Source organism: Pogoniulus pusillus, chromosome 21, assembly GCF_015220805.1.
Source record: "Pogoniulus pusillus isolate bPogPus1 chromosome 21, bPogPus1.pri, whole genome shotgun sequence".
NCBI lineage: Eukaryota > Metazoa > Chordata > Aves > Piciformes > Lybiidae > Pogoniulus > Pogoniulus pusillus.
Window position 1 is genome coordinate 4880372 of NC_087284.1, and position 27339 is coordinate 4907710.

General features: G+C 46.3%; 1 protein-coding gene across 2 annotated transcripts; it reads right to left on the reverse strand.

Annotated features, from left to right (window-relative positions):
- Positions 1-449: 449 nt before the first annotated feature.
- Positions 450-27301, reverse strand: MTRR (5-methyltetrahydrofolate-homocysteine methyltransferase reductase). 2 transcript variants are annotated; one of them, XM_064160714.1, is made up of 15 exons: positions 27144-27299; positions 25160-25332; positions 22503-22656; positions 20504-20621; positions 19023-19353; positions 18213-18335; positions 16062-16215; positions 14278-14366; positions 11176-11356; positions 10395-10437; positions 7007-7193; positions 4321-4439; positions 2368-2460; positions 2100-2279; positions 450-765 (listed from the first exon to the last, which is right to left on the reverse strand). In XM_064160714.1, the coding sequence occupies exons 2-15, from the start codon at positions 25301-25303 to the stop codon at positions 621-623; spliced, it is 2061 nt and encodes a 686-aa protein (XP_064016784.1). In that variant the 5' UTR covers positions 25304-25332; positions 27144-27299; the 3' UTR covers positions 450-620. The 2 variants fall into 2 exon arrangements, with proteins under 2 accessions (XP_064016784.1, XP_064016785.1); XM_064160715.1 differs by having other exon boundaries at positions 682-765; positions 2231-2279; positions 27144-27301.
- Positions 27302-27339: the final 38 nt, after the last annotated feature.

Consider the following 27339-nt stretch of genomic DNA (forward strand, 5'->3'; position numbering starts at 1 on the left):
ATTAAGAAAGCTAAGATTTGGGTGACTATTTCAACAACAACTTTCAGCTAAAAAGGTGTGTGAAACAAAATCCATTGTGTTACAAAGGCATAGGAAAGGTTAACTGAGTGCTGTGTCCAGTTCTGGGCCCCTCAATTCAAGAGAGATGTTGAGGTGCTGGAAGGTGTCCAGAGAAGGGCAACAAAGCTGGTGAGGGGCCTGGAACACAAACCCTATGAGGAGAGGCTGAGGGAGCTGGGGGTGTGCAGCCTGCAGAAGAGGAGGCTCAGGGCTGACTTCACTGCTGTCTACAACTACCTGAAGGGAGGCTATAGCCAGGTGGGGTTGGGCTCTTCTGCCAGGCAACCAGCAACAGAAGAAGGGGACACAGTCTCAAGCTGTGCCAGGGGAGGTCTAGGCTGGATGTTAGGAGGAAGTTGTTGGCAGAGAGAGTGATTGGCATTGGAATGGGCTGCCCAGGGAGGTGGTGGAGTTGCCATTACTGGAGGTGTTGAGGCAAAGCCTGGCTGAGGCACTTAGTGCCATGGTCTGGTTGCTTGGCCAGGGCTGGATGCTAAGTTGGACTGGATGATGTTGGAGGTCTCTTCCAACCTGCTTGATTCTGTGACTCTGTGAACTATTCAGCTCCAAACATCCTGCAAATATCGTTTAGCTTCTCGAAGCGCAGCCAGGCTTTTCATTGCTTCTAATTTGTCAGCTTCCATTTCCATGCTTAAAACGTCCACTACAGCATCACTTACACCATCAGCCATGTGCTTCTTATCCCTAAAAAAGAAGAAAAAGAGAAGGGTAATGCATAGTTATGCATTTTTGTTTTCAAAAGCTGCAAAAGAAAGATAATACTGGAAAAGAGGCTCTCAAAAACCAACCCAAACAAGAACACAGCTCATAGATTTGATGTCAAGATTCTCACTTGAGTTTTCACTTAGCTCTGCAATAACAGTAACCAGAGTTTAATTAAATACTAAAAAAGAAAAGATCTATTAAGTGATTAAAGCAATCAGTGGATCTGAGTGGTTGCAAGTGGTTAGCTGTGGTTATACTGCCAAGATGTTGTTAGGAAGAATGAACAGGCAGCTGCTTTGAGCATCATACTGGCACTTCCTTTCAGACAGCTCTAAGTATTCTTAAAGCATCAAACTTCAGAGAATCAACCAGGTTGGAAGAGACCTCCAAGCTCATCCAGTCCAACCTAGCACCCAGACCTGGCCAATCAACCAGACCATGGCACTAAGTGCCTCAGCCAGGCTTTGCTTCAACACCCCCAGGCACAGCAACTCCACCACCTCCCTGGGCAGCCCATTCCAATGCCAATCACTCTCTCTGCCAACAACTTCCTCCTAACATCCAGCCTAGACCTCCCCCACAACTTGAGGCTATGTCCCCTTCTTCTGTTGCTGGTTGTCTGGCAGAAGAGGCCAACCCCATCTGGCTGTAGCCTCCCTTCAGGTAGTTGTAGACAGCAATGAGGTCCCCCCTGAGCCTCCTCTTCTGCAGGCTGCACACCCCCAGCTCCCTCAGCCTCTCCTTACAGGGCTGTGCTCCAGGACCCTCCCCAGCCTTGCTGCCCTTCTCTGGACACCTTCCAGTATCTCAACATCTCTCTTGAACAGAGGAGCTCAGAACTGGACACAGCACTCAAGGTGTGGCCTGAGCAGTGTTGAGTACAGGGGAAGAACCTCCCTTGTCCTACTGGCCACACTGTTTTTGATACAGGCCAGGATGCTATTGGCTTTCTTGGCCACCTGGGCACACTGCTGCCTCATCTTCAGCTACTCTCTTCCAGCACCCCTAGGTCTTTTTCTGCCTGGCTTCTCTCCAGCCACTCTGTCCCCATCCTGTAGCACTGCTTGGGGTGCAGAACTCTGCACTTAGCCTTGTTCAATCTCATCCCCTTGGCCTCTGCCCACCCATCCAGCCTGTCAAATTCCCTCTGCAGGGCTCTCCTACCCTCCAACAGCTCCACACCTGCTCCTAGCTTGGTGTCATCTGCAAACTCACTGATGCTGGACTCAATCCCCTCTTCCAGATCATCAATAAAGATACTGAACAGGACTGATAACTCTCTTTCTGAGACAGCCCATCTCCATTCTACTCACCCACATACATAGAAGTAACCTCTCTCTTTCAGCAGGACTCTGGCAACATCCTTAGCATAAAGCCTAATGACATCTTGCACATATTTAGGTGGAGCCACTTCTGCAGCTGAAGATTCTCTCGAGAAACAAACCTTAAGATGAGTTAAGGTGCCATTTTCAAGAAAACATCTCAGCTCCTCCCTGCAAGGCAACAAAAACTGTTAGCAATGTCTCAGAGATAAGCACTGCCTCAGGCAGATACAAAATGCATGCCAAAGAGTGAACTTGCTTGAACAAATAGTCTCGATCCTGATGCCGACACCCAAAAAACAGCCACGTCTCTCCAAATTCCCAATCAGTGTGTTCTTCCCTGAGCTTCTGCCTACAGAGATTAAAAAAAAACAACCCAATAAATTCAATCCTGTTTTGCACTTTGGCCACAACAACCCCAAGCAGCGCTACAGGCTGGGGACTGAGTGGCTGGAGAGCAGCCAGGAGGAAAGGGACCTGGGGGTACTGATAGACAGTAAGCTGAAGATGAGGCAGCAGTGTGCCCAGGTGGCCAAGAGAGCCAATGGCATCCTGGCCTGCATCAGAAACAGTGTGGCCAGTAGGACAAGGGAGGTTATTCTTCCCCTGTACTCAGCACTGCTCAGGCCACACCTTGAGTGCTGTGTCCAGTTCTGGGCCCCTCAATTCAAGAAAGATGTTGAGGTGCTGGAACATGTCCAGAGAAGGGCAACAAAGCTGGTGAGAGGCCTGGAGCACAAATCCTATGAGGAGAGGCTGAGGGAGCTGGGCCTGTTTAGCCTGGAGAAGAGGAGGTTCAGAGGTGATCTTATTACTGTCTACAACTACCTGAAGGGACATTGTAGCCAGGTGAGGGGTGGCCTCTTCTCCCAGGCAACCAGCAATAGAACAAGGGGACACAGTCTCAAGTTGTGCCAGGGTAGGTATAGGCTGGATATTAGGAAGAAGTTCTTCACAGAGAGAGTGATTGGCATTGGAATGGGCTGCCCAGGGAGGTGGTGGAGGCACTGTCCTTGGGGGTCTTCAAGAAAAGACTGGCTGAGGCACTTAGTGCCATGGTTTAGTTGACTGGATAGGGCTGGGTGATAGGTTGGACTGGATGATCTTGGAGGTCTCTTCCAACCTGGTTGATTCTATGATTCTATGATTCTACCAAAAGCAGAACCTAAAATGCCTAAAGTTAATTCTCATTTGAATGATTGGTTTCATGGAACCCCTGGATTGGCAGAAATGTGAAGCAACTTAATGTAAACTACAGTCAAATCCTCCTTATCTGATTTAGTTGAATACTCATTTTTGGCCCAGGGGAAAATGAATCAAGATGAAATGAGGATTTTTGCTACATTGGAATGGTAAAGACTGACACTTTCAAACTGCATGAAACAATCCTGACTGCTGAATAAGGAATCAAAGAATCATAGGATTATAGAGTCAAGTGAGTTGGAAGAGACACACCTGCTTTATTGCTTCTTTGCTGTAGATTGTGCTTTAAATAACTTCATACTCAAAACTATTCATAGAATCATAGAATCAGTCAGGTTGGAAGAGACCTCCAAGATCATCCAGTCCAATCTAGCACCCAGCCCTTGCCAATCAACCAGACCATGGCACTAAGTGCCTCATCCAGGCTTTGCTTCAACACCTCCAGGGACGGCAACGCCACCACCTCCCTGGGCAGCCCATTCCAATGCCAATCACTCTCTCTGACAACAACTTCCTCCTGACATCCAGCCTAGACCTCCCCTGGCACAACTTGAGACTGTGTCCCCTTGTTCTGTTGCTGCTTGCCTGGCAGAAGAGACCAACCCCACCTGGCTACAGCCTCCTTTCAGGTAGATGTAGACAGCAATGAGGTCTGCCCTGAGCCTCCTCTTCTCCAGGCTGCACACCCCCAGCTCCCTCTGCCTCTCCTCATAGGGTTTGTGTTCCAGGCCTTTCCCCAGCAACAGAGATAAAGGATCTGATTTCTTATTACTGTTCCTACAGTTCACCCAATTCCTCATGTATCCACCATAGAGATTCAATGCAGTCAAATGAAAGTGTAAGTTTTATTGATGTAATTGAAAAGCAATGCTCACTAGAAATTAGCAAGGCTGTTTCAGCACACTACTGTCAGAAAAAGCAAAATGGGAAATACAAAACTAAACTGCACTTGTATGCAAAGCCCAATGCTGCACTTTTTTCAACATAAAAAGGCTGCTTAACCACATACCTGTGCTGTAGGAAACCAATAAATGGTGCAATTCCTGTTCCTGGACCAACCATCATGAGTGGGACAGATGGGTCTTCAGGTAAGTGGAAAGCATTGTTTGGACGAGCAAAAATAGTTACCTGAGATAAAATCAGAGTACAATCCAAAAAAGCTTCAATTAGAACCTTAGTGATCTAAGATAAAATTAGAATACAATCCAATAATTAGAATTATTAAAGTTAGAACCCAATCCAATCTTAGTTATCTAAGATAAAATTAGAATACAATCCAATAATTAGAATTATTAAAGTTAGAATCCAATCCAATCTTAGTTATCTAAGATAAAACTAGAGTACAATCCAATAATTAGAATTATTAAAGTTAGAATCCAATCCAACCTTAGTTATCTAAGATAAAATTAGAACACAATCCAATAATTACAATTATTAGAGTTAGAATCCAATCCAACCTTAGTTATCTAAGATAAAATCAGAATACAATCCAATAATTAGAATTATTAAAGTTAGAATCCAATCCAACCTTAGTTATCTAAGATAAAATTAGAGTACAATCCAATAATTAGAATTATTAAAGTTAGAATCCAATCCAGTCTTAGTTATCCGAGATAAAATTAGAGTACAATCCAATAAAGCACCAATTAGAATCTTATATATCTAAGATAAAATTAGAATCCAATCCAGTCTTAGTTATCTGAGATAAAATTAGAATGCAATCCAATAATTAGTTATTAAAGATAAAATCCAATCCAACCTTAGTTATCTAAGATAAAATCAGAATACAATCCATAAAAAGCTTGAATCAGAATCTCAGTTATCTAAGAAAAAATTAGAGTACAATCCAATAATTGGAATTATTAGAGTTAGAACACAATCCAATCTTAGTTATCTAAGATAAAATTAGAACACAATCCAATAAAGCTTCAATTAGAACCTTAGTTATCTAAGATAAAATCAGAATACAATCCAATAATTAGAATTATTAAAGTTAGAATCCAATCCAATCCAATCTTAGTTATCTAAGATAAAATTAGAGTACAATCCAATAATTAGAGTTATTTAAGTTAGAATCCAATCCAATCTTAGTTATCTGATATAAAATTAGACTACAATCCAATAATTAGAATGATTAAAGTTAGAATCCAGTCCAATCTTAGCTATCAAAGATAAAACCAGAATGCAAGCCAATAAAGCATGAATTAGAATCTCAGTTATCTAAGACAAAATTAAATTACAATCCAATAATTAGAATTATTAAAATTAGAATTCAATCCAATCTTAGTGATCTAAGATAAAATTAGAATCCAATACAATAATTAGAATTATTAAAGTTAGAATCCAATCCAATCTTAATTATCTAAGATAAAATTAGACTACAATCCAAAAAAGCTTGAATTAGAATCTTAGTTATCTAAGATAAAATTAGAGTACAGTCCAATAATTAGAATTATTAAAATTAGAATCAAATCTAATCTCAGTTATCTAAAGTTAGAATACAATCCAACAAAAGCATGAGAGTCTTAGATATCTAAGATAAAATTAGAATCCAATCCAATAAAGCATCAATTAGAACCTTAGTTATCTAAGATAAAATTAGAGTACATTCCAATAAAGCATCAATTAGAACCATATTATCTAAGATAAAATTAGAGTACAATCCAGTAAAGCATCAATTAGAACCTTAGTTATCTACATAAAATTAGAATGCAAGCCAATAATTAGAATTATTAAAATTAGAACACAATCCAATCTTAGTTATCTAAAATAAAGTTAGAATAATATCCAATAAAGTATGAATTAGAATCTTAGTTATCCAAGATAAAATTAGAGTACAATCCAATAAAGCATCAGTTAGAATCTTAGTTATCTACATAAAATTAGAATACAATCCAATAATTAGAACTATTAAAATTAGAATACAATCCAATCTTAGTTATCTAAGATAAAATTATAATACAATCCAATAATTAGAATTATTAGAGTTAGAACACAATCCAACCTTAGTTATCTAAGATAAAATTAGAGTACAATCCAATAATTAGAATTATTAAAGTTAGAATCCAATCCAATCTTAGTTATCTAAGACAAAATTAGAGTACAATTCAATAATTAGAGTTAAGTCAGAATCCAATCCAATCTTAGTTATCTGAGATAAAATTAGAATACAATCCAATAATTAGAGTTATTAAAGTTAGAATCCAATCCAGTCTTAGTTATCTGAGATAAAATGAGAATACAATCCAATAATTAGAGTTATTAAAGTTAGAATCCAATCCAATCTTAGTTATCTGAGATAAAATTAGAATACAATCCAACAATTAGAGTTATTAAAGTTAGAATCCAATCCAATCTTAGTTATCTGAGATAAAATTAGAATACAATCCAATAAAGTATGAATTAGAATCTCAGTTATCTAAGATAAAATTAGAATACAATCCAATAATTACAATTATTAGAGTTAGAACACAATCCAACCTCAGTTATCTAAGACAAAATTAGACTACAATCCAATAATTAGAATTATTAAAGTTAGAATTCAGTCCAATCTTAGCTATAAAGTAAGGTCAAACTAGAGGATGAATGTGTTTCTTGCCAAAATACCTGCATCAGAGCAGAGAAGAAAGAAACCTGCAGCTGTTTCAAACGTGCCTAAGTTTAACAGTTAAAGAATTTAGAGCTAATAGCCATACCTTTTCAGTTGAACAGCTTCCTCCTTTTGTATCCACAGTGTCTTTATTGGGGTGCAGTAGAGGTGCCACTAACTCAGCAAGCCACCCTGTACATACTCCCTTCCTTGAGACGCGTCTAGTGGGACAGACAGGGAACTCCACAATATTAAAGACAAACCACAGCTTTCCTGGCCAATACAAGTTTGAACTGCAAAGAGAAGAGCATAAAAAACCCTCACAAGATCTGAGAAATGGCTGTAGAATCTTACAGCAGGCCCATTTGCAGCCAAAAGCAACTCAATTGCATCAAGATGCTGCCCAGGGAGGTGGTGGAGTTGCCATCCCTGGAGGTGTTGAAGCAAAGCCTGGCTGAGGCACTTAGTGCCATGGTCTAGCTGACTGGACAGGGCTGGGTGCTAGGCTGGACTGGCTGAGCTTGGAGGTCTCTTCCAACCTGCTTGATTCTATGATTCTCAGAATTCATCTGACTGTGATACTGATAGGTAATTAGGAAACATCTTGAGGTTGGACTCCGTGGTCAGTGGTCACAGCAGAGACCCCAAATTCAATTCCTACCAGATTCACAAATGTGTGAGCTTGTTCTTGAGACTCTGTAAGAGTCTAAATCATCTCTCCCTTGTTCATCAACCACGATAAATATTGCCATCATCTTCTGCCAGGCAACCAGCAACAGAACAAGGGGACACGGCCTCAGGTTGTGCCAGGGGAGGTCTAGGCTGGATGTTAGGAGGAAGTTGTTGGCAGAGAGAGTGATTGGCATTGGAATGGGCTGCCCAGGGAGGTGGTGGAGTTGCCTTCCCTGGAGGTGTCGAAGCAAAGCCTGGATGAGGCACTTAGTGCCATGGTCTGGTTTATTGGACAGGGCTGGGTGCTGGGTTGGACTGGATGATGTTGAAGGTCTCTTCCAACCTGTTTGATTCTATGACTCTATGGTCATCTCTCCCTTGTTAATCAACAAAGACAAGAATTGCCTTTGTTACCCTCCCGGGCTCAGCCAAGGTGCCTGGCTGGCCGAATGCTCAGGTATGCAAACCAACAGAGGGACAGTGCCTTTCTGGACTTCCCAGACCTCAGCCTGGCTTGCATGCCCAGACTGTGCATGCCTTACATCAGCTACCCCAAAGAGAGAAGGCTTCTGTGTATAGAATCATAGAATCAACCAGGTTGGAAGAGACCTCCAAGATCATCCAGGCCAACCTATCACCCAGCCCTATCCAGTCAACCAGACCATGGCACTAAGTGCCTCAGCCAGGCTTTGCTTGAACACCTCCAGGGACGGTGCCTCCACCACCTCCCTGGGCAGCCCATTCCAATGGGAAATCACTCTCTCTGTGAAGAACTTCTTCCTAATATCCAGCCTATAACTACCCTGGCACAACTTGAGACTGTGTCCCCTTGTTCTATTGCTGGTTGCCTGGGAGAAGAGGCCACCCCCCACCTGGCTACAATGCCCCTTCTTGGAGTATGGAGAGGTAAGCAGCGCAGGAAGGGGGCAGATGCTGTCCCCGCCCGGTGCTGCCACCAGACCCCTGTGAATGGAGGAATAGACAGGAAGATTTCCATGGGGAGCTGCACCTGGACATCAAGCTGAAAAACTGTATAAAAAGACAGGAGCAATGCCTGCCAAAGTGTGCACCTCCACCAGAGCACCTCCAGATGAGCAGCTCCACTGGAGGAACAACTCCCACAGAAGAACTCCAGAAGGAACTCTGAGGAACTCCACAGAACATCTCTGGGCCACACATGTGTCTCTCTCTGTGCTAGTTTGAAGCTAGCTAGAATGTTTTGGTGAGAAGAATTAGATTACAGGATGAGAAAGGAAAACAAGGGTGGTGTCTACTTCGCTCATAGGCTTGCTGAGATGGATAAGAACAGGAAATAAAAACATAGATAACCACTCTTCTGCTGCTGGTGAGCTCTGAGCTGCATCTTACTCTCTAACCTCACCCTCTGTTTTGCTTTGGCTAATCCACTTTGCTTCCTAACCCCCTGGCCAAACCTCCATTCTTCCCTGGGACTGGGGTAAGGTTGAGAAGGGCAGGGGGAAGATGAAGGGGTGGTTGAGAGCCCCTCCTGGGGACTCAGGTTTCTGGGAGGGCTGTTGTGTTTTTGTATTACCTTTTACCTTGTCTATTTCTGTCTATAACTACATCTACTGTAAATATCTGCTTGTGTATTGTGCCAGCTGTAAATATAAAGCATCATTCCACTTCCAGAGCTGGCTGAGTCTAGTCTAGGTGATTTCCAAAGTGTGGGGGGGGCAGGGAAAACCCAAACCATCACACTCTCTCTCCCCCTCCCCATTTTTGGCTGCTGGTAATATAATGCCTGCTCTTTTCCTTCCCTGTTTCTTCACTTTTTCTCCGTTGTTCCCTCTCTCTTTCTGTCTTCTCTTTGTTTTGTTCAACTTTATCCTTTAATAAATAGTTCTGTGGTGCTATCTGGTCTCAAAACTTTAACCTGCCAGATATCTGCTGGGCCTTTAATATAGCAGAGAAGAGGCAGTCTAGAAGGTCCTTAGAGTGCGTGGAGGACAACTTCTGCCACGTCAGCCTACCAGGGGTGCAGCCCTGCTTGCCCTGCTGCTTGCACCTTAACTTCACAACACAGAAATATCTAAGAACAAATTTTGCTCCTCTGAACAGAGATATTGTTAATTTCTGTTCTCCAGGCCTTGACAGACACTACTGGGCTTGCCAGACACCCAACAAAACCACCTCTTTGAAACAGTCAAACTGTGATTCACAGTATCACAGTATCATCAAGGTTGGAAGAGACCTCACAGATCATCAAGTCCAACCCTTTACCACAGAGCTCAAGGCCAGACCATGGCACCAAGTGCCACGTCCAGTCCTGCCTTGAACAGCTCCAGGGACGGCGACTCCACCACCTCCCCGGGCAGCCCATTCCAGTGTCCAATGACTCTCTCAGGGAAGAACTTTCTCCTCACCTCCAGCCTAAATCTCCCCTGGCACAGCTTGAGGATGTGTCCTCTTGTTCTGGTGCTGGCCACTTGAGAGAAGAGAGCAACCTCCTCCTGGCCACAACCTCCCCTCAGGTAGTTGCAGACAGCAATGAGGTCTCCCCTGAGCCTCCTCTTCTCCAGGCTAACCAATCCCAGCTCCCTCAGCCTCTCCTCGTAGGGCTGTGCTCAAGGCCTCTCCCCAGCCTCGTTGCCCTTCTCTGGACACGCTCAAGCATCTCAATGTCCCTCCTAAACTGGGGGGCCCAGTGCTGAACACAGTACTCAAGGTGTGGTCTAACCATGGGGAAAAGTCATTTTTTTCCTCAGGTTTTAGCACTCATTTCTCTCTTTCTATTGTAACACACACACAAGGACAAAACGTACTTAAATTAGTAAGGAGATATAATTGGAGTCTTTCATTACCTTGATGCTGAATAGGATCTGGCTTGTAATTTAGGAAGATGCTCTGAAGAAAGAAAAAAGGCATGTTACAAAATCCTGACTGATTATTGGGTTCACCACAATGAAAATGAAACCAGCATGAGTGTTACCAGTACAAACAGATCACTGCTCATGTTAACCTGTCCTGGAAGGCTAATAGGCCTGTTAGATGTCCTGCCTTGCCCCACCCTTCTGCTGATGGGGGAAACAAGGGTGGGAGGAAAACAAAAGTTTGGGCCATTATGTCCCCTCCCAAAGTGATAAACAGGTACCCACAGGTGTTTAAGTACTTGTTGGTGTCTTGCCCAACAAAGGGTGAGCAAGCCCTGGGGTCACCTAATATGGTCAGTTTAGCAAATGCCATTTTGATAGGTGAATCTCTGTGGCCAGAGGAGCCTTTGCACTCAGGCAAGTAATGTAAATTGAGCTGAGTTGCAGAATGACCTCCTTGGTCCTGCTGGCCACACCATTCCTGATGCAGGCCAGGATGCCACTGGCTCTCTTGGCCACCTGGGCACATTGCTGGCTCATGTTCAGGTGGGTATCAATCAGCACCCCCCGATCTCTTTCTCTTTGGCTGCTCTCCAGCCACTATGACCCCAGCCTGTATCTCTGCATGGGGTTGTTGTGGCCAAAGTGCAGCACCCTGCACTTGGAGCTATTGAACCCCATCCCCTTGGACTCTGCCCATCTGTCCAGGCGGTCAAGGTCCTGCTGCAGAGCCCTTCTGCCAAACCCAATTAAACCTAAATCAATCATTTACCAATTAACAGGTTAAGTGAAGGCTTGCAGCTTGGAAAAGCATGCAGCAGATCCAGCAAGCAAACGTTAGAATCTCTGATAAAGCGTGTGTAATCCGAGGCTCCCTGTCTGCTGCACAGCTCTTGAAGCCTCCTTTTTTCTCCTGCATCACTGGTACACTCAACAAGAGCTCGTAAAAATGCCTGCAGGGAAGAAAAGAAGAGGGAAGGGTAAACAAGTTTGGCCATTTGGGAAAATAGTCATAGAATCATAGAATCAACCAGCTTGGAAAAGACCTCCAAGGTGAAGGTGGGCCCCACCTATCCAGCCTGGCCAGGTCCCTCTGCAAGGCTCTCCTACCTTCCAACAGCTCCACACTTGCTCCTAGCTTGGTGCCATCTGCAGACTTACTGAGATGGACTCAATCCCCTCGTCCAGATCATCAATAAAGATGTTGAAAAGGACTGGGTGGAAAAAAAAATGGTTTGTTTGAAGAGAGGAAGCAGTCACCTGAGAGGTTAATGAAAAATACAATTTCTTTCCTAATGCTCAGTTTTGCCTACTGTGTAATATCAACAATTTTCTTTTCCTCTTTGGCTACTGTTCTGATGTCTGGGACCAGCCAGCAGGCCAAAAAAACCCACTTTGCCAGAATGAGGAGACAAATAAACATGAACAGCTAATTTCCTCAAAAATTCCACATTTATGAGTCTTCTGATTGATGGATTTGCACTAATTTAACAGCTCCACAAGGCAAATTAATTCAAGAGAGAAAAGCATTTGCTAAGTACCAGAAGCCAGGATAAGAATCATATATGGGATTAAAAGGCAAAAGTATGGTATTTAATGATTCATTTAAATCATAGAATCATAGAATCAACCAGGTTGGAAGAGACCTCCAAGATCATCCAGTCCAACCTAGCACCCAGCCCTAGCCAATCAACCAGACCATGGCACTAAGTGCCTCAGCCAGGCTTTGCTTCAACACCTCCAGGGACAGCAACTCCACCACCTCCCTGGGCAGCCCATTCCAATGCCAATCACTCTCTCTGACAACAACTTCCTCCTAACATCCAGCCTAGACCTACCCTACCACAACTTGAGACTCTGTCCCCGTGTTCTGTTGCTGCTTGCCTGGCAGAAGAGCCCAACCCCACCTGGCTACAGCCTCCCTTCAGGTAGTTGTAGACAGCAATGAGGTCACCCCTGAGAGTGTCATGGTGGCTTACTCTATATGTACTCTACTATGTTGTCATGATGGTTTACTCTATGCTTTATGCCAACACAATATTATTGCCATCATTTCAAGGGACAATTAAATTGAGCATGGTAAGATAAAGTAAAAAAGCAGATGCAAACAGCTACAAGTTTTGTTCCAAAAGAAAGGTGGAAATAGCCACAGTGCATTAAAAGTCACCCAAATCAGATGTGCAATCAGATGATAAATTCTACCAAAAGAGTACTTGAAAAGTAATTGGAGTGTGCTCAAACACTGAGCTTTCAGAGCAGCCAGGCAGAAAGGGACCTGGAGTGCTGGTTGATAGTAGGCTGAAGATGAGGCAGCAGTGTGCCCAGGAGGCCAGGAGAGCCAATGGCATCCTGGCCTGCATCAGGAACAGTGTGGCCAGCAGGACAAGGGAGGTTCTTCTGCCCCTGTACTCAGCACTGGTCAGACCACACCTTGAGTACTGTGTCCAGTTCTGGGCTCCTCAATTCAAGAGAGATGTTGAGGTGCTGGAAGGTGTCCAGAGAAGGGCAACAAAGCTGGTGAGGGGCCTGGAGCACAGCCCTGTGAGGAGAGGCTGAGGGAGCTGGGGGTGTGCAGCCTGCAGAAGAGAAGGCTCAGGGAGGGGCCTACTGCTGTCTACAACTACCTGAAGGGAAGCTGTAGCCAGGTGGGGTTGGGCTCTGCTGCCAGGCAAGCAGCAACGGAACAAGGGGACACAGTCTCAAGTTGTGGTGGGGTAGGTCTAGGCTGGATGTTAGGAGGAAGTTGTTGGCAGAGAGAGTGATTGGCATTGGAATGGGCTGCCAAGGGAGGTGGTGGAGTCACTGTCCCTGGAGGTGTTGAAGCCAAGCCTGGATGAGGCACTTAGTGCCATGCTCTAATTGAGTGGATAGGGCTGGGTGCTAGGTTGGGCTGGCTGACCTTGAAGGTCTCTTCCAATCTGGTTGATCCTATGAATAGTTTTGAGCATGGAGTTACGTAAAGCACACTCTACACTGAAGAAGCAATAAAGCAAGTATGTTCTGAAAACAGGATTGGGCAATACAGGACACAGCCAGCACTCTTTGCCCTTTCTTATGGCTGAGTGAAAAAAGATTGCAGTATTTCATAGTTTGCCAGATAAAATAAACAAAGTGAAATTTGTCAGAATAAAGAACAAACAGCAGCAGACAAACTGACAGCCCTTACTCACCAAGAAACGTGGTATCACAGTATCACAGTATCAGCAAGGTTGGAAGAGACCTCACAGATCATCAAGTCCAACCCTTTACCACAGAGCTCAAGGCCAGACCATGGCACCAAGTGCCACGTCCAGTCCTGCCTTGAACAGCTCCAGGGACGGCGACTCCACCACCTCCCCGGGCAGCCCATTCCAGTGTCCAATGACTCTCTCAGGGAAGAACTTTCTCCTCACCTCCAGCCTAAATTTCCCCTGGCACAGCCTGAGGCTGTGTCCTCTTGTTCTGGTGCTGGCCACCTGAGAGAAGAGAGCAACCTCCTCCTGGCCACAACCTCCCCTCAGGTAGTTGTAGACAGCAATGAGGTCTCCCCTGAGCCTCCTCTTCTCCAGGCTAACCAATCCCAGCTCCCTCAGCCTCTCCTCGTAGGGCTGTGCTCAAGGCCTCTCCCCAGCCTCGTCGCCCTTCTCTGGACACACTCAAGCATCTCAATGTCTCTCCTAAACTGGGGGGCCCAGAACTGAACACAGCACTCAAGGTGTGGTCTAACCAGTGCAGAGTAGAGGGGCAGAATGACCTCCCTGCTCCTGCTGGCCACACCATTCCTGATGCAGGCCAGGATGCCACTGGCTCTCTTGGCCACAATGCAAGAACAGATCTGTCCGTGGCCATACAGGATAGAATTACTAAGGCTTTAAGAGAAGAAATACATATACACCTTTTTGGGAACGGCTCTTATTTCCAGACACCAGGTTAGAATGAATTTCAGAGTGCTTCTTTCAGGGATGTGTTGTGGATGAGTTGCTCCTGGTTAAGTGAGAGAAAAAAAACAACAAAACCAGTTAACAAAACAAATGCATGTGTTAACATCCAAAAGTGGTATCACAGAGTGCTTGTTCCTTCATGATATGTAAGAAGGCTAAACTGCAAGCGATTCTGAAGGTTTGAGACCCATCTGGTTAGTGGAAACTATAAATTAAAACACCAAGACAGTTTTCCAATTGAAGTATCAAGGACAATTTTCATGTGAAAACTCCAAACTTAGCAGGAAAGAAAATCATAGAATCATTGAATCGAGCAGATTGGAAGAGAGCACCAAGCTCATCCAGTCCAACCTAGCACCCAGCCCTAGCCAGTCAACCAGACCATGGCACTAAGTGCCTCAGCCAGGCTTTTCTCCAACACCTCCAGGGACGGTGCCTCCACCACCTGCCTGGGCAGCCCATTCCAATGCAAATCACTCTCTCTGTGAAGAACTTCCTCCTAACATCCAGCCTAGACCTACCCCAGCAGAACTTGAGACTGTGTCCCCTTGTTCTGCTGCTGGTTGTCTCCAGAGAAGAGGCCACCCCTCACCTGGCTACAATGTCCCTTCAGGTAGTTGTAGACAGCAACGAGGTCACCCCTGAGCCTCCTCTTCCCCAGGCTAAACAATCCCACCTCCCTCTTGTTAGGAGATAAGAAATACATAACTAATGTATCCTAGCAATTAGTGTGCAATCCTAACGTAGTCCTAACGTAAATGGATGCAACTAATCAGAGTCTAACATGATTTGTAACCCTGTTATGTAGCCTTCTGATAGAAAGCATATAAGCCCATGCTTGGGTGTAATAAAGTAGAACTTGCTTCTATCAAGCAAGTTGTGGTTGTTTAGCCTGGAGAAGAGGAAGCTCAGGAGTGACATCATTGCTGTCTACAACTACCTGAAGGGACACTGTAGCCAGGTGGGGGGTGGTCTCTTCTCCCAGGCAACCAGCAGTAGAACAAGGGGACACAGTCTCAAGTTGTGCCAGGGAAGGTCTAGGCTGGATGTTAGGAGGAAGTTGTTGTCAGAGAGAGTGATTGGCATTGGAATGGGCTGCCCAGGGAGGTGGTGGAGTCTCCATCCCTGGAGGTGTTCAAGCAAAGCCTGGATGAGGCACTTAGTGCCATGGTCTGGTTGACTGCATAGGGCTGGGTGCTAGGTTGGTCTGGATGAGCTTGGAGGTCTCTTCCAACCTGGTTGATTCTATGTTTCTATGATTGTATGATTCTATGATTCTAACCTTTCTCCCCATCTCTTACCCTATTACCAATGGTAACTGGCCTGTGGCAGCCAGATATGCTGACATCCCATCTATCCCTTCATGGAATTAGCTAGGGTGCAGGTAAGGCTTCCAGCATGGGTTTAGGAAGGGCAGGTCCTGCCTGACCAACCTAATCTTCCTTTTAAGATCATGTCACCTGCCTGGTGCATGTGGAGCATGCTGTGGCTGGAGTCTACCTGGACTTCAGCAAAGCCTTTGACACTGCCTGCCACAACAAGCTGCTGGCCAAGCCAACTCACTCATCTATGACAAACCCAGCAGCAGTATTCTGTGTCCTCTCTTTTTTAATGTATTTCTGTAACTTCTGACATGCCTCCAAGAAATCACAGCTGCATCCCAAACAATAAAAATGTTCAAAACTATGTATACCACCTACTATAGAAAGGAGTTCACAACCAGTGCCCCACACCATACCTTTCTTTTTAGTGCCCTGCTTCACTTTTACAGAAACAAAGCACTCTCCTTTTTCAGAAAGTCCCAAGATATGAAGAAGTTCTTCCACTTCATTGGCACTGTTGGGACATATGATACAGAAAGCATCTCCAGGCTGGTAGTCAAAGACTGTATCCTGTTTTAAAAGAGGAGATTGTTTCTATTAAGTTGCATCACAAAACCAAGGCCAACAGCATCCCCACTCCTCACAACAATCTTCCTACTGTAACAGCCACATGAAGCCACAATTTTATGACTGTGTCCTAGCCCTTCACTGTTTCTTTTCAGGTTTAACCTCACATCTTTCTTTATCTGGTTTAAATGTTTAGGCACTTTTTAGTAAGAACTGCTGAGCAGTCTACACAGAAGGAAAACAAACACATGCTGAGAGGATGATCTTCCCTGAATAAACTGAACTAGTCTTTACACCTAGGATTACAGGGTTGACAGTTTGAGCAACATATTAGCAACTCAGAGCAAATGAATGTGTGATGGTTTGGGTGTTCCCTGCCCTCCCACACTTTGGAAATCACCCAGACTACACTCAGCCAGCTCAGGAAATATGAATGAAGCTTATAGATCATAGAATCATAGAATCATAGAATCAAGCAGGTTGGAAGAGACCTCCAAGATCATCCAGTCCAACCTAGCACCCAGCCCTATCCAATCAACCAGACCATGGCACTAAGTGCCTTATCCAGTCTTTTCTTGAAGACCCCCAGGGACGGTGCCTCCACCACCTCCCTGGGCAGCCCATTCCAATGCCAATCACTCTCTCTGTGAAGAACTTCTTCCTAACATCCAGCCTATACCTACCCTGGCACAACTTGAGACTGTGTCCCCTTGTTCTATTGCTGCTTGCCTGGCAGAAGAGGCCACCCCCCACCTGGCTACAATGCCCCTTCAGGTAGTTGTAGACAGTAATAAGATGACCCCTGAGCCTCCTCTTCTCCAGGCTAAACACCCCCAGCTCCCTCAACCTCTCCTCATAGGATTTGTGCTCCAGGCCCCTCACCAGCTTTGTTGCCCTTCTCTGGACATGTTCCAGCACCTCAACATCTTTCTTGAATTGAGTGGCCCAGAACTGGACACAGTACTCAAGGTGTGGCCTGACCAGTGCTGAGTACAGGGCAAGAATAACCTCCCTTGTCCTACTGGCCACACTGTTCCTGATGCAGGCCAGGATGCCATTGGCTCTCTTGGCCACCTGGGCACACTATATATATATATATATTCATATATTTACAGCTTAGCTCAATATCCAAGCAGATACTTACAGTAGATACAGTTACAGACAGAGATAGACAAGGTAAAAGGAAATACAGAAACACAGCAGCCCTCCCAGAAACCTGAGTCCCCAGGAGGGGCTCCCAACCACCCTTCCACCTTCTCCCACCCCTCAACCTTACCCCAGATGTTGCCTTGTGCCTCACAGAAAAATGGAGGCTTGGCCAGGGGGGTTAGGAAGCAGGTGGATTAATCAGAGAGATGGAGGGTGAAGTTAGAGAGAAATGCTGCTCAAAGCCCAGGCTGTGCCTGAACTCTCAAATGCCTTATCTATGTTTACACTCCTGTTCTTACACGTCAGCAAGCCTATGAGTGAAACAGACAGCACCACTCTTTCTCAGCCTGTGATCTAATCCTTCTCACCAAAACACTTTAGCTAGCTTCAAACTGGCACAGAATGGCAGTGGCAGAAACAGTGCTCAAGAGCTAATGATTCTTCTGACTTCATTACACTTGCCACAAGAAACAGTCTGAGCTTACACTTTCTGAATACCCCCCAAATGGTATACTTACAACCTGGAAGGCTGTCAGTTTCCAGTATTCCCTGTCTGACATTCTCCCATGCAAATTCCCTTTGACACAATGTCCACAAAATGACAAACACATTCATTTGACACTTCATTTCTGGTTTGATTTCCATGGAGTCCTATCTTTCAGTAAGCAAAACAAACTTTGCTGCTACAAAACACGATCAGCCTAAGCTGACATTCTTCGGTATAAGGAACTTTTCTTTTCTTTTCTGACCAGTCAAATAAATATTCTTTCCCCAAGTTATGGTATGTAACACACAGGATATCACTCTTTACTTTGACCTGCTAGAGTAAAAGCCTGATGGCACTAACTTACAGCAATATCAAGCTCTAAGAGCAACGCTGTTTTTATGGCATCTTCTCTGGTGAGCTGAACTGCTTTTGTAACTGGCACTTCAAAGGTTGATCCCTCTGAAATCAGTGAGGATGGATGTGGATTCTGAAAGAGAGGACACAAAAACTCACAGTAAGAATGAAAATCAGCTTACTATGACACATAGGGATTAGCACTGGTACCATTGTTTGGAAACAAACTCAATAAGGGAGAAGATGAATCACAGAATCACAGAACTCACCAGGTTGGAAGAAACTTTCAAGCTCATCCAGTTCAACCTATCACCCAGCCCTATCCAGTCAACCAGACCATGGCACTAGCCCTATCCAGTCAACCAGACCATGGCACTAAGTGCCTCATCCAGATAACCTCTGCTAAGGCAAGCTCCTGGCAAAGTTGGCAGTTCATGGCTTGGACAGATTCACTCTAATATGGGTCAAGAACTGGCTGGAAGGCTGGGTCCAGAGAGTGGTGGTGAATGGTGCCACATCCAGTTGGCAGCTGGCACTGGTGGTGTGCCCCAGGGATCAGTGCTGGGCACAGTCCTGTTCAACATCTTTACTGATGATCTGGACAAGGGGACTGAATCCAGCCTCAGCAGGTTTGTAGATGACACCAGACTAGGTGCAGGTGTAGATCTGTGGGAGGGTAGGAGAGGCCTGCAGGGGGACCTAGACAGGCTGGATGGGTGGGCAGAGGCCAATGGGATGAGATTCAACAAGGCTAAGTTCAGGGTTCTACACTTTGGCCACAACAACCACAGAAGGTCATCATTCAAAGTAAAGTTCTTACCTCACCGTGGGCGTCCTGAAACTGCACCTCTATATATTCTGGTGGCAAGGCAGGCACATTAAGTGCAGACTGAGAGACAGGAGGGACAGAATGAACAAGTGAAGGTTCACTGTCTGTAGTTGGAGCCACAACAGAACTCCTCACACCTTCATCTTCTATTTTCAAGCTCTCTACTTCGGAGCTTAAGTGCGTTTCAGGCGGGGCCGCAGAGAGAGGGCTAGAAACAGCATCCACAACACTGCTCATGCCTCCCTTTTCTTTCTGCAGTAGAAATGCCTCCTTGAGAGCAAGCCAAAGTCCATCAATCCAAGGATCAACCACTAATTCCAAACTGGGAAGGGATAAAAACCAAACAAACAAGGAGAAAGGAATGGATGAATGATTGTGACTTGCTGGGCTGTACATTTACAAGTAACGAAAAGAACACCACAGCTACAAAGAGTAAGCTACAAAGAGTAAGAAAGTTCCATTTTTAACACAGAGCTGCAGCTGTTTGTTAAAACTCTATTTTCATTTAGTATTACTGCAGAGTAAGTTTATGGAGTCTAAAGTATCACAGTATCACAGTATCCCCAAGGTTGGAAGAGACCTCACAGATCATCAAGTCCAACCCTTTACCACAGAGCTCAAGGCCAGACCATGGCACCAAGTGCCACGTCCAGTCCTGCCTTGAACAGCTCCAGGGACGGCGACTCCACCACCTCCCCGGGCAGCCCATTCCAGTGTCCAATGACTCTCTCAGGGAAGAACTTTCTCCTCACCTCCAGCCCAAATTTCCCCTGGTGTAGCTTGAGGCTGTGTCCTCTTGTTCTGGTGCTGGCCACCTGAGAGAAGAGAGCAACCTCCTCCTGGCCACAACCTCCCCTCAGGTAGTTGTAGACAGCAATAAGGTCTGCCCTGAGCCTCCTCTTCTCCAGGCTAACCAATCCCAGCTCCCTCAGCCTCTCCTCGTAGGGCTGTGCTCAAGGCCTCTCCCCAGCCTCGTTGCCCTTCTCTGGACACTCTCAAGCATCTCAGTGTCCCTCCTAAACTGGGGGGCCCAGAACTGAACACAGCACTCAAGGTGTGGTCTAACCGGTGCAGAGTACAGGGGCAGAATGACCTCCCTGCTCCTGCTGGCCACACCATTCCTGATGCAGGCCAGGATGCCACTGGCTCTCTTGGCCACCTGGGCACACTGCTGGCTCATGTTCAGGTGGGTATCAATCAGCACCCCCAGATCCCTCTCTGTCTGGCTGCTCTCCAGCCACTCCAACCCCAGCCTGTATCTCTGCATGGGGTTGTTGTGGCCAAAGTGCAGCACCCTGCACTTGGAGCTATTGAACCCCATCCCCCTGGACTCTGCCCATCTGTCCAGGCGGTCAAGGTCCCTGTGAGGTGCTGACTACTCAGATTCCACTGATTTCAAAGAGTTCAAAACTGTATCCAATTTCTGATGGAATCACGGCAAGAAGTAACATCCAAACTCTTTCAGCTCTTACCCTACACAGTCATCTGCTAAGCCTGTGTTATAGAAGCGCTGGGCACCAAGCTCTTGGAGTCGTTGGTCTACTGTCTTCCCACCATTACAAAAGAATGTGTACTCAGAGTCTCCCAGACCTAACAAATTCAAGGAAAGAGGAATCAGGTCAGACACCCTCCCAGGCTCCACACACTGCTGCAAAGACAACACAGGATTGTGATGGTTTGGGTGTTACCTGCCCCCCATACACTTAAGAAAATCACCCAGACTAGACTCAGTCGCTGGAAATTGAAGGAATGAAGCTTTGTATTTACAGCTTAGCACAAGATACAGGCAGAGAGTTACAATATCTACAGCTAAAGACAGAAATAGACAAGCTAAAAAGGTAATACAGAAACACAACAGCCCTCCCAGAAACCAGTCCCCAGGAGGGGCTCTCCACCAGCCTTCCACCCTCTCCGCACCCCTCTACCTTACCCCAGAGTTTGCCTTACATTCAAGTTAAGCTTGGAGTTTCAGCCAGGGGAGTTAGGAAGCAGATGGATTAGTTAGCAAGTTAGGGAGAGAAGTGCCTGCAGCCAGAGCCCAGAGAAAGACTCCCTTATCTGTGTTTATGTTGTTTTTATCATAGGATGTTAGGGGTTGGAAGGGACCCAAAAGAGATCATTGAGTCCAACGCCCCTACCAGAGCAGGAATATCATCATTATCCATCTCAGCAAGCCTATGAGTGAAGCAGACACCACCACTGTTTCCTTTTCACAGCCTATCATCTAATTCTTCTCACCAAAATATCCTATCTAGGCTCAAACTAGCACAAGGGTTTTCTTGCAGGCAAACAGAAGAACCTGATACACCAAAGTGTGTATTACCAGGACACTTCTATGACCTACCAAAAAAATGCTGTTTGTTCCAAAGCAGAGCTGAAAAAGTGGTTCCCCCTTCACTTTGCTTTCAGAATCATAGAATCATAGAATCAACCAGATTGGAAATGACTTCCAAGATCATCCAATCCAACCTGTCACCCAGTCCTATCCAATCACCTAGTTGATGGCACTAAGTGTCCCATCCAGCAGTGGTCAAGCCACACCTTGAGTGCTGTGTCCTGTTCTGGGCTCCTCAATTCTATGCTGCTAGAGATGAAACATAGCATCTCTTGCAATCTTTGCTTATGTTTTCTCATAACACTACTATTTTATTAAACTTGAAATGCTGGGAGATAAACTGAAGCCTGTAGGGAGCAGTCAAAGGAGTTTAGCTTGCTTCTAATGGCAGAAAGCAGACTAAGGAGTGACTTAATAGCAGCCTACTTGAGGCAAAACCTTCTTGGTAGAAGACTATACAACAGGAGGCAAAATCCACTGAGTGCAACCTGATACATTTAGATTTCAATACTGGTCAGGCCACACCTTGAGTACTGTGTCCAGTTCTGGGCTCCTCAATTCAAGAGAGATGTTGAGGTGCTGGAATGTGTCTGGAGAAGGGTGACAAAGCTGGGGAGAGGCTTGGAGCACAGCCCTGTGATGAGAGGCAGAGGGAGCTGGGGGTGTGCAACCTCAAGGAGGCTCAGGGGTAATCTCATTGCAGTCTACAACTACTTGAAGGGAGGCTGTAGCCAGGTGGGGTTGGTCTCTTCTGCCAGGCAAGCAGCAACAGAACAAGGGGACACAGTCTCAAGTTGTGGCAGGGGAGGTCTAGGCTGGATGTTAGGAGGAAGTTCCTGCCAGAGAGAGTGATTGGCATTGGAATGGGCTGCCCAGGGAGGTGGTGGAGTTGCTGTGCCTGGAGGTGTTCAAGAAAAGCCTGGATGGGGCACTTAGTGCCATGATCTGGTTGACTGGACAGGGCTGGGTGCTAGGTTGGACTGGATGATCTCAGAAGTCTCTTCCAACCTGGCTGATGCTATGGTTCTATGAACAAGCATTTAAAAATAACAAACCAACTTCTTCACAAGTTAACAACAAACAAATTCTTCACTTACAGACAGTTGTTACAACAAAATAGAAAATCCTCAAATCACCTAGCAATGCATACTGGAGATGTGCAAAATGATCAGGTGGCAAGGTCCTGTCTTGAATTTTCTTTACAAGCTTGCGGGCAGTGTCTGGCGGATCCCCGGTACCGGTAGTGGAAATAACAATGACTACAGGAGCTTCTTCGGTTTCCAGCTCATACTAGAAGTAAAAGAACAGGTAAGTCACAAGGTGCTATATGATACCCACTTCTGGCATTAGATATTATCTTCTACCCTTCCTTATCCCAAAGGTACACAGAAAAATGGATGTTAGGAGGAAGTGGTTGGCAGAGAGAGTGGTTGGCATTGGAATGGGCTGCCCAGGGAGGTGGTGGAGTCACTGTGCCTGGAGGTGCTCAAGAAAAGCCTGGATGGGGCACTTAGTTACATGGTCTAGATGACTGGATAGGGCTGGGTGCTAGGTTGGCCTGGATGATCTTGGAGGTCTCTTCCAACCTGGTTGATTCTATGATTCTATCAATCTATCTGTCTGGATGTGTTCCTCTGTGATCGGCGTTAGATAGTATTGTCCTGCTGTGGCAGGGGCGTTGGACTGGATGATCTCTTTGGGTCCCTTCCAACCCCTAACATCCTATCATTCTATGATCTCATTTTAACTGTAATGAACTACAAAAAGGTTTTCAAACCATTTTGGGGATGCAGCTTATGATTTTGGTTGGAGTTTTCAAGACCAGATTTGGGCTCTGGACAGCCTGATCTAGTGTGAGGTGTCCCTGCCAGTGCCAGAGGGGTTGGAAGTAAATGATCCTTGTTGCCCCTTCCAACCTTGTGATGGTTTGGGTGTTCCCTGCCCCTCCACACTTTAGAAATCACCCAGATGAGACTCAGCCAGCTCTGGAAATTGAATGAAGCTTATATTTACAGCTTAGCTCAATATACAAGCAGATATTTACAGTATACACAGTTATAGACAGAGATAGACAAGGTAAAAGGTAATCCAGAAACACAACAGCCCTCCCAGCAACCTGAGTCCCCAGGAGGGGCTCCCAACCACCCTTCCACCTTCTCCCACCCCTCTCAATGCTACTCTAGTCCCAAGGAAGAACAGAGGCACTTAGTGTCATGGTCTAGCTGACTGGAGAGAGCTGGGAGACAGGTTGGGCTGGATGATCTTGGAGCTCTTTTCCAACCTGGTTGATTCTAAGATAAGCTTCTAGAAGTTCTACAGTTGCAGTAAAGGGTAAGCAGAAGCTTAAGTGATGATGTCTACAAAACTTCTCCAAGTAATTTTTTCCCTTGGTGCTCAGTTCTCACATTCTCAATTCAGCACATCTTTCCACCTCATCACTAACTTCTAGTTCTCAGTTGTCTTGCCACACTTTACAAAATAGATTTATTCGAGTGGCAGGCCAATAACAGGGCTGGAGGTATCCTGATTACTGCCTTCCTGAAACCAATCTCCAAACCTGTCAAATGCAGTAAGAATGAAATGAAAGAATATAACGAGAATCTTCTTATTCCCTGCTGCCTGCAGAGAAGTCTTTGCAGCACTTTGCTGCCTAGTGAACATTCATTCCATAGCAGAAGTCCAGCTACCCAACACACAGTGCATCTTCAAGAAATCAACTACTTAAAAAGGAATTATTCTCATAAACTTCTCAAGTTTTCAAGTGCATAACCTACCCCTCTTTTAGGTGTTATTTTCTGCTCATCTTACATAGAACCATAGAATCACAGAATCAAGCAGGTTGGAAGAGACCTCCAAGCTCAGACAGTCCAACCTAGCACCCAGCCCTGGCCAATCAAACAGACCATGGCACTAAGTGCCTCATCCAGGCTTTGCTTCAACACCTCCAGGGATGGTGACTCCACCACCTCCCTGGGCAGCCCATTCCAATGCCAATCACTCTCTCTGACAACAACTTCCTCCTAACATCCAGCCTAGACTTCCCCTGGCACAACTTGAACTGTGTCCCCTTGTTCTGTTGCTGGTTGCCTGGAAGAAGAGCCCAACCCCACCTGGCTACAGCCTCCCTTCAGGTAATTGTAGACAGCAATGAGGTCTGCCCTGAGCCTCCTCTTCTGCAGGCTGCACATACCCAACTCCCTCAGCCTCTCCTCACAGGGCTGTGTTCCAGGCCCCTCCCCAGCCTTGCTGCCCTTCTCTGGACACCTTCCAGCACCTCAACATCTCTCTTGAATTGAGGATCCCAGAACTGGACACAGCACTCAAGGTGTGGCCTGACCAGTGCTGAGTACAGGGCAAGAATAACCTCCCTTGTCCTACTGGCCACACTGTTTCTGAGCCAGGCCAGGATGTCATTGCCTCTCCTACATAAATAGTTATCACGAAGTCACTGCATTGTCATAGAATCATATAATCATAGAATTATAGAATCAAGTAGGTTGGAAGAGACCTCCAAGATCATCCAGTCCAACCTATAGCACCCAGCCCTAGCATCTAGACCGTGGTACTAAATGTCATTAGAGGAGAGATCAAAGGAATACTGTTCTGCCTTGATAGAAGGCTATTAAGTGCCTGTGAGTATTGGTTCAAATTACTGATTCAGAAGAAGCAAAAAATTTAACCTAGGTGTGTGTATGAGTTCAGCCTTCAGCTATTAAGAGTTGCCACTTGAGACCATAAAGGAAAAATGCATTTTTAAAGTACCTATTTCTCAAAACAGCACAGAGCATCTCACCTTGTCCATTTCACTCATGCAGTGCATTTCAGCTTCAAGCCCACGGGCCCCTGCTTGCTGCCATATCTCCTCAGCTATGGCTTTCGCCTGCCCTTTTTGTGTTGCATAGAGGAGCAAAAATCTCCTTTTTAAATCACAGCACATTTCCTTCAACAGAGCCCTTTTTACAGACACTGCAGGGAAAAAAAAAAAACAAGAAGCAAAAAAAGAGTCATTTGTTTGGCAAACAGAAGATGAGAATTTTGTTTCCTTTACTAGATTAAAAGATCATAGAATCACAGAAACATGGAATCAACCAGGTGGGAAGAGACCTTCAAGATCATCCAGTCCAACCTAGCACCCAGCCCTAGCCAGTCAACCAGACCATGGCACTAAGTGCCTCAGCCAGGCTTTGCTTCAACACCTCCAGGGACAGCGACTCCACCACCTCCCTGGGCAGCCCATTCCAATGCCAATCACTCTCTCTGACAACAACTTCCTCCTAACATCCAGCCTAGACCTCCCCTGGCACAACTTGAGACTGTGTCCCCTTGTTCTGTTGCTGGTTGCCTGGCAGAAGAGACCAACCCCCACCTGGCTACAGCCTCCCTTCAGGAAGTTGTAGACAGCAATGAGGTCAGCCCTGAGCCTCCTCTTCTGCAGGCTGCACACCTCCAACTCTTTCATTCTGTCCTCAGAGCAGAGCTGCTCCAGCCCTCTGAGCATGTCCCTGCTGGACACACTCCAGCATCTTCACATCCCTCTTGTCCCAGGGGCTCCAGAACTGGGTGCAGTACTCCAGGTGGGGTCTCAGCGAGCAGAGGGGGAGAATCACCTCCCTGGCCCTGCACAACCTCAGACTGTGTCCCCTTGTTCTGTTGCTGCTTGCCTGGCAGAAGAGCCCAACCCCACCTGGCTACAGCCTCCCTTTAGGGAGTTGTAGACAGCAATGAGCTCTGCCCTGAGCCTCCTCTTCTGCAGGCTGCACACCCCCAGCTCCCTCAGCCTCTCCTCACAGGGCTGTGCTCCAGGCCCCTCCCCAGCCTTGCTGCCCTTCTCTGGACACCTTCCAGCACCTCAACATCTCTCTCGAACTAAGGAACCCAGAACTGGACCCAGCACTCAAGATATTTTAAAGGCCACCAGTACAGGTGTTTAATTTGGAAACGAGCCACCTGCTGAACAGAAGCCATTTCTTACAGCAAAGCTTTCTAGGGCAGGTTGCAAAGGACTCACCACACTGATCACTTGTGCTGTACTGCACAGCTGCAGCGATGCTGCCCTATCCCTAATATCAACCATCTACTTTGTAACAATACAACAGCAAAACTGATTTTGTTAAAACATATGCTACGACTCCACCACCTCCCTGGGCAGCCCATTCCAATGCCAATCACTCTCTCTGCCAACAGCTTCCTCCTAACATCCAGCCTAGACCTGCCCTGGCACAACTTGAGACAGCAAACGTCTAGAGCACCTTTACACACTCTAAGCAGGGCTGTGGGAACGTTACTTCAAAGCCATGCAGCTATTCTCATGTCATCTTTTCAACAGTTAGCAACTCAACCAAAATCATAGACTCGTAGAATCAAACAGGGTGGAAGAGAGCTCCAAGCTCTGCCAGTCCAACCTAGCACCCAGCCCTGGCCAATCAACCAGACCATGGCACTAAGTGCCTCAGCCAGGCTTTTGTTAATCATAGAATCATAGAATCAATCAGGCTGGAAGAGAGCTCCAAGCTCATCCAGTCCAACCTAGCACCCAGCCCTGGCCAATCAACCAGACCATGGCACTAAGTGCCTCATACAGTCTCCTCCTGAACACCTCCAGGCACAGCAACTCCACCACCTCCCTGGGCAGCCCATTCCAATGCCAATCACTCTCTCTGACAACAACTTCCTCCCAACATCCAGCCTAGACCTCCCCTGGCACAACTTGAGACTGTGTCCCCTTGTTCTGTTGCTGCTTGCCTGGCAGAAGAGCCCAACCCGCACCCACGGCGCACCTGCGGGAAAGGCTTCCGCTGCAGGACGCACTTCTCATCCAGACCTCACAGCCACCAGCCGGCTCCCGAGACTGCCGCCCGGGAGCCTCCACAGCCGCCCGGGAACCGCCGCGCCGGGCCAGGCTCCGACAGCAGCGAAGCAGCGGCGGGTTCGTGTGAGCCCTGCAGGGCAAAGCGACGCCCGGACGTAGGTAAT

What these genes read in the sequence shown, in the direction of transcription:
- MTRR (XM_064160714.1), bottom strand. Translation starts at nt 25,303, where the DNA reads ATGTGCTGTGATTTAAAAAGGAGATTTTTGCTCCTCTATGCAACACAA. An exon ending in GAAGCTGTTCAACTGAAAAG is followed by an intron (nt 4,440 to 7,006) that starts GTATGGCTATTA and finishes ATTTTATCTCAG; the next exon opens with GTAACTATTTTTGCTCGTCC. An exon ending in GGTTACTTCTATGTATGTGG is followed by an intron (nt 766 to 2,099) that starts GTGAGTAGAATG and finishes CTTCTTTTTTAG; the next exon opens with GGATAAGAAGCACATGGCTG.